Source organism: Rutilus rutilus, assembly GCF_951802725.1.
Source record: "Rutilus rutilus genome assembly, chromosome: 12".
Classification (NCBI taxonomy): domain Eukaryota; kingdom Metazoa; phylum Chordata; class Actinopteri; order Cypriniformes; family Leuciscidae; genus Rutilus; species Rutilus rutilus.
Genome location: NC_140217.1, coordinates 40,680,041 through 40,698,514, shown reverse-complemented (window position 1 = coordinate 40,698,514; position 18,474 = coordinate 40,680,041). Strand labels below are relative to the sequence as shown.

The following is an 18,474-nucleotide window of genomic DNA, read 5'->3' as shown; positions in this document are numbered from 1 at the left end:
AGATCAAAGTGTGATCGTCAACCAGTGGATCTCTGAGCTGAGTGAGTGAGTGGAGGCGGGGCTCATTTGCATATTCATAGAACCGCGCATACCAAATGAGTCAAGGGTGTTGAGTTACATTCAAGATATTTTAAGGCATGAGAGAAAATTCAAGGAAAAAACGTTTAAATATGTAATTTTGGAGATCAAAGATGAGTTTTAAGGGATAGGCCTACAATTGACTATACAGAGCGACTTCCACTATAAAGAACATTTTGAGCAAGGGAAAGGTTGTTAAAGGTTCTTCATTTTTAAGAGTGCATGGTCTGGGAGCTTCTGTTGGTAGAGTTTGTTTCTGCACAAACTAAAGGATGAGTGATTGGAAGCTGTGACTCCAGCATCTATGCCGAACTGGTTTCCCCTGTATGAAACAGCCTGGATTGCGTCATATGTGCCGTTCGAGTGGTTTAGGGTTACAGTGTTACAGTGTTGCGGGTCACTGGGACAGAGGTGAGGCTTTGGACTGCGGCTCGACGTGGCACTGTAAGTGTCGTGTGTTTATTTGTTCGCACTAATGATTAACCCAGGCAGGGCTATATATATATGCTTCAGTGAGGAGTGTGTTTGTGTGTGTGTGCATGTGTGTGTGTCGCTCACCTCCACAGTCCTCCCTCCCCTCGAGCGCGTGCACATGTGTGACAGACACCGTCATTGGTGCGTCCCTTAAACGTATCACAACTTTTGATGGATTACCCCACTTCTGAGTGCTCACTCTCTGCGGCCACTCACTAGTTCTCACTCTCTCCAAACCAGTCCCAGTGAAACGAGCAAAGCAAAACTTTGCATCATGATCTCAGAGTCGTTCTCGTGGTCTGCGTTCACGGTGCTGTCCACGCTGGTGGTGCTGAGCGCGCTCACGGTGAAGGGCACGAGCACGGCCACCACCGCGTGCCCGACGTGCGGTATACCGGCGATGGAGAAGGACGCGGAGGAGCGATACCTGGTCGAGATTGCGAAACAACAGATCCTGAACAAGCTTCACCTGCGGGAGAGGCCGAACATCACGCATGCGGTGCCACGCGCCGCGCTCATGACCGCGCTTCGGAAACTGCACGCGGGGCGCGTGAGACAGGACGGGACCCTGGAGCTGGACAATAATTTACCGAACTCCTACACAAATAACCAGGCATACGAGATAGTGAGCTTTGCTGATGTCGGTGAGTAGCCTACATGTGACTTGCATTGAAACCTTCTTAAAATGTCTTTGGGTTCATTGGTAGGCTATGTAAAAACTGTAAAAAAAAAAAAAAAAAAAAAAGATTTGGTTTAACTTTAAAAAGTAAGTTACCTGGTTGCCTCACAAATTTGAGTTCATAAGTTAATGCAATGAAGGAGATTGGGTTTATTCAACAGAAACTCAAAATATTATTTTATCGGAACCACGTGAATTATAAGTTGATTTGACAAAAAAAAAAAATTTCCAAAAAAAGTATCTATATATACAGTGTAGACACATTCTTAAAAGGTCTTTGTGTTCATGGTACCCGTAAAAAAAAATTGAGTTCATTGAAAATAAAAAAATTTGTCATTAAAATTATTTTCATGATTTGTTATCACAACTTTTATCTTTTGTCAAATCAGCTTGGATAATTATTTTGGTTCAGATAACATTATATTTAGAGTTTATGTTGAATAAGCCAACATCCTCATTATATTAACTCAAATCTTTAATTTCAATGAACTCAAAATTGTAAATTGTAAAAATGCAACCCAGGTAACTTACTTTTTAAGTTAAAACAACATGAACGCAAAGACATTTGAAGAATGTTTCTACACTTTAAAAAAAAAAGTTTGTTTACCTTAAAAAAAAAGTTACCTGGTTGCCTTTTTATAAGTTACAATTTTGAGTTCATTGAAATTAAAGATTTGAGTTAATACAATGAAGGATATTGGCTCATTCAACAGAAACTCAAAATATTATGTTATCTGAACCACATGAATTATTTAAGGTGATTTGACAAAAGAAAAAAAGTTGTGAAAACAAATCATGAAAATATTTTTTTACAGTGTGCAGAGGCAAACGTTCTCAGAGGCAAAGTTATGAACAAAATAAATATATATATATATATATATAGACATTAGTGCTGGGCCTTAATCGCATCCAAAATAAAAGTTTATGTTTACATAATATATGTGTGTGAACTGTGTATACTTATTTTCTATATATAAATACACACACATGCATGTATATATTTAGGAAACATTTGTTATTTATATATAAAATATCTATATATATATAAATTATATATAAATATATATACATGCAAATATTTCTTAATTATATACATGCATAATTCCGATGTCATTCGCTTCCAGTTATTTCTGCTGTACAAAAACAGCTGCAGATATTTGGTATCATATCACTTGGATTTATCATCATAACCACAACCAGTGGTTTGCAGTTTTACGGTTCCCTCTTCTAACCTCTTCTGTGTGATTTCTCTCCAGATGACGAGGTTTCCAACGGTTTCGACACCAGTCTATCATTCCAGTTCCTCCAGGAGAAAGGCCACAGTGTTCAAGTTCTTCAGTCGTCACTGTGGCTCTACGTCCGTCCGGCGGACGCCCCTCGTCCAGGTGAGCGCGTGAGCGCTGAGATCTACCTGTCGGGCGCTAACAATCGCACGCTGCTAATCCAGAGAAGCGTTGAGGTCTCGCGGGGCGGCTGGCACACGTTCCCCGTCACCGTCGCCCTGCAAGCCTTTCTAGACGGAGGCCAGCGCCGTCTCAACCTCGAGGTTCACTGCGAAGACGGAGAACGAAACCTGTGTGTCCGCGACGCTTCCGGCGAACACCAGCCGTTCCTCGTAGCGCAGGTGCGTTTGCGTGAAGACGCCTCGACTCACGCGCTGAGCAAGCGCTCGCTACGCTGCGGAGACGACGTGAGCGTGTGCTGCAAGAAAGACTTGTACATTAAGTTTCGTGATATACAGTGGCAGGACTGGATCATCGCGCCCGAGGGATACCACATGAACTACTGTATGGGACAGTGTCCTCAACATCTCTCGGGGTCGCCAGGCATAGCCTCCTCGTTTCACGCCACCGTCTTCAGTCAGCTAAAGGCTAACGGGATCCAGGCCACCGTGTCGTCCTGCTGCGTTCCCATCCAGAGACGCCCGCTCTCAATGGTTTACTTCAACTCTCAGCACACCATCGTGAAGACCGACGTCCCGGACATGATCGTGGAGTCCTGCGGGTGCACATAAACTATAGACATTAGCAGTGCTCTTATTTATCAGCCGCTGGAACACCTTCTAATCAAGGCTTTCTGTCTAAGCATTATGGGTTTTTATAGATGTTCAAATACTCAGGGAAGCACACTGGCACGGTTACCCAACATGACATTCAGGTATTGCCACACGTCCCAGTGAAGGTCTGAGAGTGGCTCAAGAGACATTTACTTGAGAAGCAAAATGACTCGAGTCAGAATTAAGTGTTTAAAACAAGGGAAAAAATTTGTCTTGGTGTTCCTTTGAATTAAGTTTATTTTTCTGACTCCATTGGTAGATACTTGTTCTCTATGGAAGCGTGTTTCCGCCACAGAATACAAAATTAAAAAGGTAATTGCGACTTTTTATCTCACAATTCGGACTTTTTTCTCACAATTGCGACTTTACATCTTGCAATTCCTACTTTTTATCTCGCAATTCTGACTTTACATCTCGCAATTCTGACTTTACATCTTGCAATTACTACTTTTTATCTCGCAATTCTGACTTTACATCTCGCAATTCTGACTTTACATCTTGCAATTACTACTTTTTATCTCGCAATTCTGGCTTTATAACTCGCAATTCTGACTTTAATCTCGCAATTCTGGCTTTACATCTCGCAATTCTGACTTTATATCACACAATTCTGACTTTATATCACACAATTCTAAGAAATAAAGTCAGAATTGCAAGATGTAAACTCGCAAATGTGAGATAAAAAGTTGCAACTATCTTTTAAAATGTTTTATTCTTTCATAGTTCTCAATTCATTTAGAAACAAGACTTAATATCTTCAGTCACTTTGCTTCCCCAGGTTTAAGAATGTTTAGATCTTTGTAACGGAAAACTATACAAAAATACTGAGAAAGAATATACTTTTTCTTTGCATGCGATGCAGTATCTGACGAATGTTTCTCTCATGATAGCTTACTTTTTACCGTTTACGCCAAAGTTTTATTTATATAGCGCCTTTGCAAAAGCAGTACAGTTAATGTACGATAATCTACAAACAGTACAATAATCTACATTGTACATGTTACAAGTGTCATGTTTTGTGTGTGTATTTTGTCTCATTTTGGTTTGAAGCACTTCCTAGGGATGCCTAAATCAGTGTGTGTGATATCAGTGTGTGGATTCACTGCATCGGACGGGTTTGAGCTCATAACGTTCTGCAACTGCACTTTATACGTTATTTTGCATAGTTAGTACAAATCAAGCCATGCAAATCTGATCTTCATGTGCTTTGTTTATTTTTGCTTCGACAAAAATAATACTGTAACTCGTTGCACAATATTAAAGCTATTCATTAAAGCTCTTTGAAGGAGCTTTAACTCTATGAGATTAATTTATATAATTTTTTATTAAAGGAATATTTTCTTATAAGTGGGAGAGAGCTTGGAAATCTGTACTGTACTGTTCGTTGTAATTTTTGCTGAATGTGTGTGATTTTGAAAATAAATATTTTACCTATACTTCATGCCTGGTTTAATGAGAAACAAACTAAATAAAGATTTGAATTAAGGACAAAGGTCACATCAAACATCATTAGACTAAACAAACCCTGATGTTTGACATGTTCTTCTGGATCACCTCCAGAAACTATATCCAAAAGCAAATCCAGAACGATATTACAATATTTCACGGTCATACAGTCTCTTATCGCTTGACAAGTAATTGATCGCTAGTCTTGGGAAAAAGCAGTATTTCTAAGAAGTCAATCAATAATGTCTAAAAGGCAAAGAGCGTGTTTGCATGGGCAAATAAATGAAGTGGTTTTTATAGATGGCTATATTTGATGAGTAAACAGCAGTGAAATATTTCTGGCACGACTTCAACCTACTATAGAAAGGCACAGAAAGGGTTGTTCATCATAAGAAAATGTATTTGCTTTCGCTGCAAACGTGACATATAAATATAAACATAAACTCACCGAAATACAAACTACAGCCGTTGACAGTCGAGGTACAAGAGCGTCCGAAAGTCTGAGAGCAAGCTGGAAATACAACATTTATTAATAAAGCACATTTAAACACAATATAGATGGACACAAAGTGCTGTACATAGTACAAAGCAGGCCTACACTATAACAAAAACAACAATTACAGGTTTCCAAAAGCTAAAGAATAAAAATGCGTTTTAAGAGTAGATTTAAACATGTCCAATGAAGGAGCAGACGTCACATGATAAGGGAGACGAGTCCAAAGCTTGGGCTATCTCTATCTCTAGCCACAGAAAAGGCCCGATCACCCTTTGATTTGTCACATTTAAGAGCAAGTGATTGGAAGATCTAAGTGCCCTAGCAGGACAATATGGCACAATAAGATCACTAATATAATATACCATGGTGCACGGCCAGACAACGCCTTATATACAAACATAAGGATCTTAAAATCAACTGAATTTAATGCTAAAACGGGAGATATGATCCCTCTTTTTAGACCCAGTCAAAAGTCTTGCAGACGCATTTTGAACAACTTGCAATCGAGATGTGAAGTTTGAAGGAGACCAGAATAAAGAGAGTTGCATGAATCGCAAACTCTAAATCTTTGCTTGAAAGAAAGTTCTTCAACTTTGCAATAGATCTCAAATGGAAAAAGCTTCCTCTAATAACAGCACTAATTTGTTTATCAAAAAAATAGTGCAGAGTCAAAGATCACTCCAGGGTTTTTGATTTGTTTGCGCACATGTGTTGAGAGAGGACCTAACTGGGCTTCCACAGCAGGATTAGAAACCCAGAATTAAAACCTCTGTTTTATCCTCATTTAACTGTAGAAAATTATTTGTCATCCACCTCTTGATATCATTTACACATTTCAATAACACTTGATGTGAAGCAGTGGTGTCAAGCCTTACTGGAAGGTAAAACTGAGAATCATCTGCATAACAGCGATTGGAAATGTTGTATTTATGAGAAATGAGGGCCAAGGGGAGCATATAAAGGGAAAACATTAAAGGTCCCAAAATAGAGCCCTGGTGCACACCGAACAAAACAGGCGCAGATGATGAGGAAACATGTCCTAAATTTACAGAAAAAGTCATTGAGGTAAGAAGCAAACCATTGTAATACAGTGCCCTTGACACCTAGCATACATTCTAGCCGTTCAAGAAGAACGTTGTGGTCAATGGTATCGAATGCAGCGCTCAGGTCCAACAAAACCAGCACAACACAAGCTCCTGAATCTAGAGCAAGCAAGATAACCCTCAACAGAGCCGACTCAGTGCTAATGATCTAAAACCAGATTGGAACATGTCCAAAATATTAAGACTGCAGATGTGAGAAACCTACTTTCTCTAAAAGCTTAGAGATGAAAGGGGGTTTAGAGATTGGTCGATAGTTACTGCACATTTCTGGATCAAGTTGAGGCGTTTTCAACATAGATTGCACAATTGGATGTTTAAAACTAGCTGGAACAATGAGCAAAGAGCTGTTTATGATAGCGGTTATAGTAGAAAAAACATCCTTAAAAAGACGAGCCGGGATAATATCTGACTTAGAACCAGAACACTTCATGGTAGAGATTACATCAGCTAACTGAGTCGGAGAGACAGGTTGAAAGTTAGACAGACAACTCATCGGACAAGGCATGTGACATGATTCAGAGGAAACAATGGAGCTTCTAATATCATTCATTTTTTGAGTGAAATGTTTTAAAAATCTTCACAAAGCTCTGAAGAGGCCTCAGGTAAGATATTCGTAGTCGCGTTTAGAAGAGAGTCAATCGTGTCAAACGGGACTTTTCGCGTTTTCAGAAATTAATTGAGAACAGAATTTTGATTTTGCCTTCTTTACTGCCTAAATAAACAAAGTCTGTGGATTTTGAAACAAATAAAATGTATGATGTAAAGTGATCCTGTACAGACGGTCAGATGTTCTTCTTCCAGCGAAGTTTAAATCATTCATCAGGTTTTGTTCCAGTGATGCTGTAATTAAAGCAAAAGAGACGTGCATCAAATCCAGAGACATTCTCACAGTTTTTTCAACTGCTTACACACAAATCCATGAATTACACACACAAAATGCAAAATGCCTCACATCTCTGGCAAAATGAAGCACTGCATTCAAAATATCACAAGTATCTCAAAAGCAAACATTTGTCTGACGTTGCAAACACCTTTGCCATAATATTATATTTTTGGATATATCAGTTATTCAAAACCTAAAGCTCTTCTTTCATGAACTCCTGTGTGTGTTTCTGTACAAGACTGAAAGTAATTGGCTGAGAGATGTTGAAAAATTCACAGTAAACACGAAAGCAAGATTGAAACCAATCTATTAATTTTTTTACTGTAAGCATTTGTGGTTGTGAATACAGTATAACAAAGTCCGAAAAACCTATAACTCGACCTTTGACCTGTTTATTGGCTTATTCTAAAGCCATGATTGGTTGGTGTTCAGTAAAGCAATGTGTGTTTGCACATGTGAGCAGTGTGTGTGAGAGGAGTGTGTGTGTGAGGCTCTGATGAATTACTGTGGCATTTGGAAAAAGGAAATCAAGATGCTTCCTATTAGATTTTTGTGTGTTTCATAGAGAATTGTGTGTTGTGGTTTGCAAAAAGTGTTTTATGAAATTGAAAACCGAGTCGAAGGCCGAGAATTAGTGTATGGGTTTGCAGATTTGGTGTGTGGTTCTGTGTGTTCGAGTGGATTTTGTGTGTAAGCAGTTGAAAAAAACTGTAATTCATAATGCAAAAGAGAAGCATTTGAGAAACCGCAGTGCTCTCAGACTTTTGGACCTAACTGTACGTGAGACATAACCAGTAAAAGAGAACGATAAACCCTTTGCCAGTTCCCGTCAGCTTGTGTACAGAAGAGTTGCAGTTTGTCCCTGTCCTGCAGCGCGTGCTCATGTGCAACTGGGACTCGATCGCCTGTTTGCTCTCATTTCAGTTGCTCAAACAAGTCTTGCATGTTGGAAAGGGTGTCGTTCATTACACTTATTAAACACACCTACTAAATGCAAATAAAAGCAGCATAACAGTCCTGCAGAGCAATGCCTTCATATCAGTGTATTATAATTCAGTTATTATTATTATTATATGCTCATGAATGATCCTCAAACAAGAACTGTATGTTGCCTTTAAAATAAAGCATCCAGTTCTGTTGTAAAATCAGCACTTTCTGTTGTTCTTAATGTTAAAGTCGCATAAAAGGGCTTCTGGAACAAGAACAAATGTAGGGCGGGGTGTGATTTTGAGTGTGTGTGTGTGTGTGTGTGTGTGTGTGTGTGTGTGTGTGTTTCCTGTGGGCCACGTAAACAGCAAACAGCACCCGTCGTAAATGTAGAGACTTCTGACATGATTTTTCGCACAGCACTCCTTGATATGTGTTTGATAACATCCATCAAACTAGCCTTTAAGCAGGCGATACAGAGCGCCGGTAAAATTTACAAACACCGCCGGCAAGTCCTGGATTCTACCCCAGAACATCTACCGTCGGCCTGCAACACACCGAGTTCACGGATTATGAACGATTGCTGACAGAAAATGAATGGATACATTTCCAGTATCACGAAAGGCAATTTAGGAAAGGCCTGGATACAAAGCGTTTACAAGAAAAACAAAACTTTCAGGAAGTGGTCAAAGTTGTTTACAGTCCTTAATGGGGCCTTCTTCAAAACCGGAATATTTTCCACAAAACGCACAGATGGATGACAACTTGGACTACCGTTACTCAAGTATGTAGTGCGGATTTTAAGGACTTTGCCACTCGATGATTATGTGCGATCCAAATCAAACCCTGTTGCAAACCCGGCCGATTGGATTGAAAAACAACTGCGGTACGTGCGCGAGGTGATACAACCAGCGATTGCGTCTGCCACACGACAGCACGAGAAATCCTCAAAAGGTAGGCAAAAACAAACTAAGCTATCTATGGCAGCATCGTAGAGCAAAGGCAACTGACATTATCCTAAATGACTGCATGTTTCCCACGCCACCGTTAGATACTGGTAACACTGAGCGAGTGTACAACTATTATCGGAAAAAATGCCAGTCTGATCCAACGACTATCGCGTTTGAATTACCGCCGTGGAATGATGATTTAGACAACATCATGACTGAGTCGCCGCCACCGACATCGGCGTTTACAATAGAAGAGATTGAGAAAGTAATTGTAAATCTGCCCAATAACATAGCCAGTGGTTCAGATGGTGTTACCCTTAGATATCCATAAGGCTAGATGTCTTACGGCGGAGTCTCGAACGGCATCACCGGCGGCCATCTTGTCACAGGCAGGCTTTCTGGCGGGCGCTGTGGTAGGCTACCTGATGTAAGGTGAGTGATCAGCACGAACACAAATACTCTTATCTCGCTGAAATCTTGACGGATTTACAAACGGTTTGGTTTCTTACAAACGTTATTAAAGTGGCTATAATTCTGGATGCTTGAACATGTTGAAATATATAATATTATAATTATTCATAAGTATGCAGTGTCATATCGCTGACGTTTATAACAAACCAACCCGTTTGAAAATCGGTAGAAAATTTAGCAAGTTACCGTTATTTAAAAAGTACATGCACCATTAAAACACAATGTTACGAGTGAGCGAGCTGACTGTGACAAGATGGCCACCAGGTGCGGACGTCGACCTCCATTGGCCAGCAGCGCGCACGAGACATCTAGCCTTTATTATATGATATCTATGGTGTTACCTACGAGAATCTTAAAGCCACAAGGCAAACATCTTACATTTACATTTATGCATTTGGCAGACGCTTTTATCCAAAGCGACTTACATTGCATTCAAGGTACACATTTTACATTTTATCAGTTCTTGCTTTCCCTGGGAATCAAACCCATGACCTTGGCGTTGCTAGCGCCAACGCTCTACTGTTTGAGCTACAGGAAAGCCTGCTACATATTGAAAAGCATATCTAACACCTGTTTGATTAATGGCAAAGTCCCTATAGTTCATGGAAGGGAGCACTCATTCATAGAATACCGAAGAAAGACAATGTACCAGAAGATCCCTCAACATGGAGGGACATTTCTCTATTGCCATCTGCATACAAAGTCTTTATGAAGTGTCTGCTTTCAAGAATATTACCTTGGCTGGTTGATGCTGGAATTCTGTCTAACAAACAAAAAGCTTACATTGAGCGACAAGGCATGAATGAACATTTTTTGCTTAAAATCTGCCATTGACGATTTTAAGCATGAATCTGCTAAGTTGTACATTGCCTTCCTTGACTTCAGAGATGCCTTTGGCACATTGCCTCATAGAGTCATGATTGATGCATTGGAAGATATACAGCTCCCTAAGATTTTTGTGGACATAATAAAAGATATATATTGTGATTCCTACCTACAAGTGATCTGTGGGAAAGACCTCACCAGACCAATACCACTGGAGGTAGGAATCAAAACTGGTTGTCCATGGAGTGCTGTAAACTTTATCATTGCAATAAATCAGTGGCTAAAATGGCTCTGTGCACATGCCCACGTCCCGTCACCGAACCCAGTCCAGGGCTATGCTGATGATGTGGTCGTCGCATCCCGAGATGAAGGCGTGATTAAAAACATGTTGTCATGCACTGACAGATTCCTGATATGGTCTGGCCTACAAGTAAAGCACAGTAAATGTGCAGGAGGAGCGGTGGCAACCGTTGGTATAGATCCAGGGCCGACCTCCTTTACCATCTTAGACCAGCCACTCAGAGCATACACTAGACACGAAACCTACAACTATCTGGGTCACAAGTTTAACATCGCTGGAGAGTGGAGTCTGCAAGTGACTGACATGGCACATCAGTTTATGACCAGACTGGATCTTATTAGACCAATGGAAAATCTGGATGGACGGCCACAGGGATTTGGTGTGTCATCAGACTGGCCAGACTTAAACGACTTATGCTGGAGGACAGGCACTGACCTGAAGTGGACCTCTCACTGCCGACCTGTAGAGGTCTCGTAGTAGAGGACTCATCTGTCATCGTGGAAGCCAGACTGCACCATAACAACCAGGGGGGGCAAGCTTCCCCGGGCGCCGCCATTGATTAGCAGACCATCACCTGCTGTTAGCATGCCATTGACTCCCATTCATTTTGGCGTCACTTTGACAGCGAATAACTTTACATCTGAGGCGTTTAAAGACTCCATTTGTCCATTATTTATTTCTAAAGAAACACGGAAATGTATAAAAGGCTCCATTACCTTGTATCTTACGTTATGGCCCTGTAGAAGGCATTTTTGTAAAAATAGGCTAACGATTGCGTCATAACCACACGACTCTCTGTCGCACAGTAGAGAGATTACCGTATGGACAGGAGGAGAAGCTCGCGGGCAATCGGGGGGACGTGGAGGCAAAATGACAAAATAATTAATCAGAATACTTAGCAAAAGTTGCTCCTGCTCCTAGCTCATGGACAGCTCCTACTCACACTCTCCGTCTCTGCACGTTTCGGAAGGGAATGATTCAGATTTCTCTTGGCACAGCTACTAGAAGACAGACGTCACATCTACGTCGTCGAGCTCAGTGTGAGTCTGCGCAGTACGCTCAGCCATCAGGAAGTGAGTGCTTCTAATTGACTTCACTTTTCTCCGTTGAAACCTATGGGGTCGCTGTGTCCAGTTTATATACTGTCTATGATAACAACACTGTTCTCCTGCTCCAGCCTAGAACATCAAGGCAGACTCTCTTGTCTATTCAAAGAGCCCAAAATATGGAGTACTGGTCCAGTCTGAAACTCCAGGGAAAGTTGGCAAAACTGAACCACTCTGTATCACACACCATCTACAGCAGGGTTCCTCAAACTCGGTCCTGGAGGGCCACTGTCCTGCACAGTTTAGCTCCAACCCTGGTCAAACACACCTGAGCAAGCTAATCAATGTCTTCAGGATCACTAGAAACTCACAGCTAGGTGTGTTTGATCAGGGTTGGAGCTAAACTGTGCAGGACAGTGGCCCTCCAGGACCGAGTTTGAGGAACCCTGATCTACAGCAATGCCACCATCAGTGAGGAGATCCTCACCTTCTGCGTAAAAGCACGTCTGCAGGATCTTCCAACAAAATACAACTTATCAGTGTGGTTTCCCTCCACCCATTCGCCCCTCTGCATGCTGCATGCCCCCCCCCCTCAACACCTGGAGTCACTAGCCCACATCATGAACAGTTGTTCATCACTTAAAGTACTATATATATATCCAGACATGATAGACTTGTGGACCTCATTGCTGGTTCCCTGTGTACTGTACAATCTGAATGGTTTAACTCACCTGCAAACACTTTTTTAGGAATTGCTAATACACCCGATATTGTTAACATCTCTCAGAATGGAAAAAAGTTACTCTATTTGAGGTGTCGTGCATTTGACTTGTTTATGGAGGACTCTTACTGCTCTAAGACTCTAAAATATCAGTCATTGATATTGATCATTGAGAACCTTGGGTACAAATGTCGGCTTATTGTGCTGGTGTTTGGTAGTCTAGGTCATGTACACAGGCTGGCGATCCGAGTGTGTGTGTGTGTAGTGTTTGGTAGTCTAGGTCATGTACACAGGCTGGCGATCCGTGGGCTTTGCATTGGGGGGATTTCCAAAACAAGGGCCAAACAGTTGGCAAAGTACTGATCTCAGCAACTATAGGAAGCAGGTTTGTTTGGAAAAGGCGATGCTTCCTGAACCCTTAGAACGGTTTAATCCATAACAATGTGCTGATTTGTTTTAATCTGTTGGATTATTTAAAAAATTTGATTCCTAATGAAATTTGACTTGTAATGTGGAACCAAATAAAGTATGTGTGAAGAGTGTGTGTGTGTGTGTGTGATGGATAGGTTTAGGGGTCGGGTTAGTGTAAGGGGACAGAATATACAGTTTGTACAGTATAAAAACCATTACATCTATGGCAAATCTGTGTGTGTGTGTGTGTGTGTGTGTGTGTGTGTGTGTGTGTGTGTGTGTGTGTGTTTATTATTGAGTTATTGTGAACAATCACAGGAAGCATCAGTTTTGTGTGTTTAATTCAAAGATGTTTATGTTTCCGGTGAAACCTGCTGACTTACTGATATACTGACATACTAACCCACAGACCCACTGAATTACACTAATCCTGTGTCTATACACACACACACACACACACACACACCCTGCGCACTGATAATCTGCACGCGATGCGTAAGACATGTCCTCATGAATGTCATGACCGGCTCTGAGACTCTTACGGGACATTCAAAACCAGGTTAGGTGACGTCGTCTTCATCCCGACCGGAAAACACCAGGAAACTAATAAACTGTTCCTGCAATGCCTTCATACAATCAGCAGCAATAAACTCAACAGAGACGGGAAAAAGTCCAGCAAATATGATGATGACAGATAATTATTTTTATCTGCTGCCTTAAACTTAGCAATATATATATACACCCACAATGCAGTGCATCAGCCACTTCAATATATATATATATATATATACACTGTATATATATATATATATATATATATTTTTTTTTTTTTATTATTTTTTTTTTTTGCAATCTCATCTACAGTGACCCCAAAATGATTTATACACTTCAGTTGCACTTATAAATGTCTCAATGTCATTATATCATCTAATAAATATCACAACAAATGTCATTTATTGCAAAGAAAGAGTCAAGAGTCACTTTCCAAACAAAAACATTTGACAATCAGAAGTTTGTTGGGTTTTAAATGCCAAATCAATGGATGAAGACAGTCAGTTTTGTGTGTTTGTGGATGATGTTGATATATTAACTAGTTATTTTTTAGAGGAGAACTGACTTCATAAATCAAATAAAAATCCCCAAACCACAAGCTGATTCAAAACATTAGATAAACATTCCTACATTTAGGAGAGTGACTTCATTAAACACTTTTTTGGGATCACTGTATATGGAAAATATCAAGAGGTCACATGCAAAATGTTGATGTGCTTGTGTGAATTCCCACAATGCAGTGCATCAGCCACTTCAAATAACTTAAATCCACGAGCTGATCCTATTACTGTAGACCCCATTACCTGAAATATCCACTCACTTACATCACACTCAGGCATGAGCTCCGGCAACCTCTCATGAGTGACAGTGACCGCGATCACTGGATCACAACATCGCTCGTGTTGGGGACTCAGATCAGCCATTTTACAGTGTTTCAATTCAAATTACAGTAAACATCTAAATGTGACCCTGGACCACAAAACCAGTCGCATGGGTCAATTTTTGGAAATTGAGATTTATACATCATATGAAAGTTGAATAAATAATCTTTCCATTGATGTATTGATTTGTTATGATATGCCGAGATACAACTATTTGTAAATCTGGAATCTGAGGGCGCAAAAAAATCAAAACATTGAGAAAATCTCCTTTAAAGTTGTTCATTTATGTTCACGATTGTGCTGCATTCACTCACAGAAATAAATGTTTTATATATTTACAGTAGGAAATTTACAAAATATCTTCATGGAACATGATCTTTACTGAATATCCTAATGATTTTTGGTATAAAAGAAAAATCGATAATTTTGACCCGTAGGCTACAATGTATTGTTGGATATTGCCACAGATAAACCCGTGCGACTCGTGACTGGTGACGTGATCCAGGGTCACAAATATCTAAAAATGTCTAGCAGTGAAAGTCGTCAATTATTCTCGGATAAAAATCAGACAGTATGAAGATGTCCATATTTACATTTATGTATTTGGCAGAATGTATTTCATACATTCACTGGGAATTAAACATGGATGGAAAGGTATGTGGATGAATAATAGATGTGTGGATGGCAATGTAAGTTGCTTTGGATAAAACATCTTCCAAATGCACAAATGTAAATATATCATGTCCCTCTTAACCACTTACTTATATAAAATTCAAAAAAAATTTGATGGCAAATGTATCATAATCATCAATACTTCTACAATCAACACAGGATGAATCCAGAGAAACATCATTCTTTCAGGTTATCATGCACAGAACAGTGACCTAAAACACACTTCAAGAGACATCAACAGTGCAGCATTCATCATGACACATCAAGGTAATGATGCAAACACAACCAGCTATTGCTCACTCACACTGGACGGGTCAGCCAGATTCACAATCACTATAAAAGGACATTTTCAAGGAATTCCACAAATCCAAACAGAAGTCACTGGGGTCACAGGCCGTTATCTGTGGACAGACGGTGAATTGCAAATACAACCACATCAAAACCCCCACGACAACAAACCCAAATGTGATGTTTATATTACCTACGTATTAACTAATATTACTGTCTCACTGCATTCTGAAACAGAAGATCTGAAACTCTCAAGGCTCAGAGAAAAAAGACCCGACTCACAAAAGATTTCAATATAGGAGACGTACCTATATTACGTATATTAATAAGGTGTAGGTTATTTTAAAGAAATGAATACTTTTATATTCAGTAAGGGTGCATTAAATTGATCAAAAGTGACATTTATACAAGTTACAAAAGATTTCAAATGAATGCTGTTCTTTAAACATATTCACAAAAACTAAAATGCATCACGGTTTACACAAAAATATAAAACGGTTTTCAACATAATAATCATAAATGTTTCTTGATCATCAAATCCTCATATTAGAGTGATTTGTGAAGGATCGTGTGACACTGAAGACTGGAGTAATGATGCTGAACATTCAGCTTTGATCACAGGAATAAATTACATTTTACACTATAATTTCTTTTTAATAATATTTGAGAATATTCCTGTTTTTGATCCAATAAACGCAGCCTTGGTGAGCAGAATAAGAACTGTGACTAACTAAACTAAAGTTTATGATTCTTACACGTTTGGTTCATCATGATAATCTTCATAAATGAACACAACTTTTATGAATTGACAATCGGCAGAAGTAAAAAGCTAAACGTAGACTATAAACAAACTACATCACGGGCCTTGAGACCTACTAATGCAGCACAATTAAAGTGATAATTCACCCAAAATGATCATTCTGTCATAATTTACTCACTTTTATGTCTTTTCAAAACGGTTTGACTTTTGTGGAGCATAAAAGAAGATATTTTGAAGGATATTGAGAACCAGAAACATTGAAAACATCTTCTCACTGCATGAAAATTGGGATTTCCGACCCCGTAAACGGCCGCAAATCTCCCTAATTTTCGGCAGTTAACGACAATTTACAGCCTGTGAACGTCGCGTTCGTCTGTGCCGAATATTGTCGGAAACGAACCATGACGTATGCAGAGCGCTCGCGCCGGAGGTGTGAATGGCTCTAATTACCATATGAATAGCAGCTCCCGCCAGAGAAAGGCTTGAATTTCCTCACTCACTATTGGTTGAACCCACGTGGTTTAAACAAGAAAAATCACTCGTGATTGGTTGGCAGATCTGTTACTATTGGTCACCCTTGCTCATTAAAAATTCAAAAAATTATAATATTCACATAAATAATAATATATAAATTATTTTTTTATATTCATAATATGCTATTCTGTGGTATATTCATGTCATTGTTAACCTATGGACTACACTATTATTACCATCAAGGACATGAATTTATAAAGGAATGGAAAATTTGCCAGGGACATGCTGTTTATTCAAAGAAAGAGCTTTATTAGCACAGACACAAAACAATATACACCTATGTACAAAGCATAGATCATCTGCACACACAACAAATTGGAAGCTCAGTGTCTGTTTTCATCTTCGGAGCTGTAGTAGGTGACTAGCGGCGTTCTCTCTGAATTCGATCCACTTTGAAAACGTCTGTGGTGCGTTGCCCTGTATTTAGGAGTCGCCTCTAATCTCGACTGCAGCGTAGCACAGAGCTCTGTGAGCTCCTGGCTGGTGGTTGAACTTCATCGGACATCAGATCTATGGTGGCGCACTTCCAAATGCCCACGTCATCCTCACCTAGCACACCGTCTCGCTTCTAGCAGCTGTAAAAACAACCAATACAGACAATCAGTACTGTGATGCACTGTGTATGGACACAAAACATCTATTAATGCACGTGAAAAATAGTCACATTGACTAAAAATCTTACCCTCTTTCTTCTCGCTCGACTCCGAGCTGAACTCGTCACAGCTTCGGCCTGCAATGCCAGATCTGGTTGTTTGTACCTGAAGCTCCTGCGTACTGTCTCGTAGTATGTCTTACAGGCAGCTGGAAAACAATTAAATGAGAGTGATATGAATAAAAACAACGCAAGTCACAGTAAAATGAAACAAGGAGAAAATAGTAAAAGTTACTTACAATTAGGGCTGCAACAACTAATCGATAAAATCGATAATAATCGATTATGAAAATCGTTGTCAACGAATGTCATTGTCGATTAGTTGGTCTGCTCACGTCACGGGGAGCGTTACTGATGACGTCACTTTCATGACAACGCAGTCACGCGAAATGGCAGAGAGTAATCGGAGAGAAACATCAGCACGGCAAGCAAAAACTGTATTCTCATTATTATGAAGATGTGAAAATGGTATAGTCTAGTTTAATTCAATGCTACTGTGTAAACAGCTTTGTTTACTAACTTCGGGACAGTCACACTAGATCTATTTTGTATCGAGCATCAGGTTGCGCAATCAGTTCGCTCGCAACATAAGTGATGGATTAAAATAGCGCTACCGCAGAAATAGGTTAAATTAAATGGTGTTTACAAAGTGAAGCACTAAATATAAAGGCAGTTAATAACAGCAGCAGTAAAATATTGTTTTTTAGTCACTGTAGTCAGTGGTTTTCAGCGAATGCTTGTGCAGTAATACATAATTTTTTCTGTACTTTTAATCAAGCCTGTTGTCAGCTGCGTACCTCCATTCCGCTCTCTTTTTATAGCATTTGTCTACTATGTAAGGGATAATCCCGCTTATTACATGGCTACCCACCAAATAAATCAATAATTTTACACAAAATATTGATTTAAAAAGGAGTTTCTTGATTTAAAAATGATTGTATTGCTTCCGCTAAAGAAAATAGTCCGTTCCGTCTCTACGGTTAGAATCCTGTGTCCATAGCAACGCTCTGTTTTTCTGGTGTGTTATACTTCGCAGCGGTCTGTTATCAAGAAATAACAGATCGCATTCTACATTGGAATTCAAAATCTGCTGCTTAATATCTTATTACAAACATGTTTGTGTCCTAATTTCATAATGTGAAGTTTATATGAGCAGCGCAACTCAATATTTTGTTTTGTTTATTTATATTTTGGATATTTAAAGAAGTTTTACTGTTTAAAAACTGGACAAACTTTTGTGTTTGGGGTTTAAAATGTAAAAATTTAAG

The 18,474-nt window shown here is 39.6% G+C and overlaps 1 protein-coding gene across 1 annotated transcript; it reads left to right on the top strand.

The window, feature by feature from the left end:
* The first annotated feature begins 605 nt into the window (after positions 1–605).
* Positions 606–4,723, top strand: LOC311300976 (inhibin beta B chain). Its single transcript, XM_084425707.1, has 2 exons — positions 606–1,196; positions 2,488–4,723. Exons 1-2 carry the CDS (start codon positions 827–829, stop codon positions 3,243–3,245), a joined length of 1,128 nt encoding a protein of 375 aa, XP_084281833.1. The 5' UTR covers positions 606–826; the 3' UTR covers positions 3,246–4,723.
* Positions 4,724–18,474: the final 13,751 nt, after the last annotated feature.

What these genes read in the sequence shown, in the direction of transcription:
- LOC311300976 (XM_084425707.1), top strand. Translation starts at nt 827, where the DNA reads ATGATCTCAGAGTCGTTCTCGTGGTCTGCGTTCACGGTGCTGTCCACG. An exon ending in AGTGAGCTTTGCTGATGTCG is followed by an intron (nt 1,197 to 2,487) that starts GTGAGTAGCCTA and finishes ATTTCTCTCCAG; the next exon opens with ATGACGAGGTTTCCAACGGT.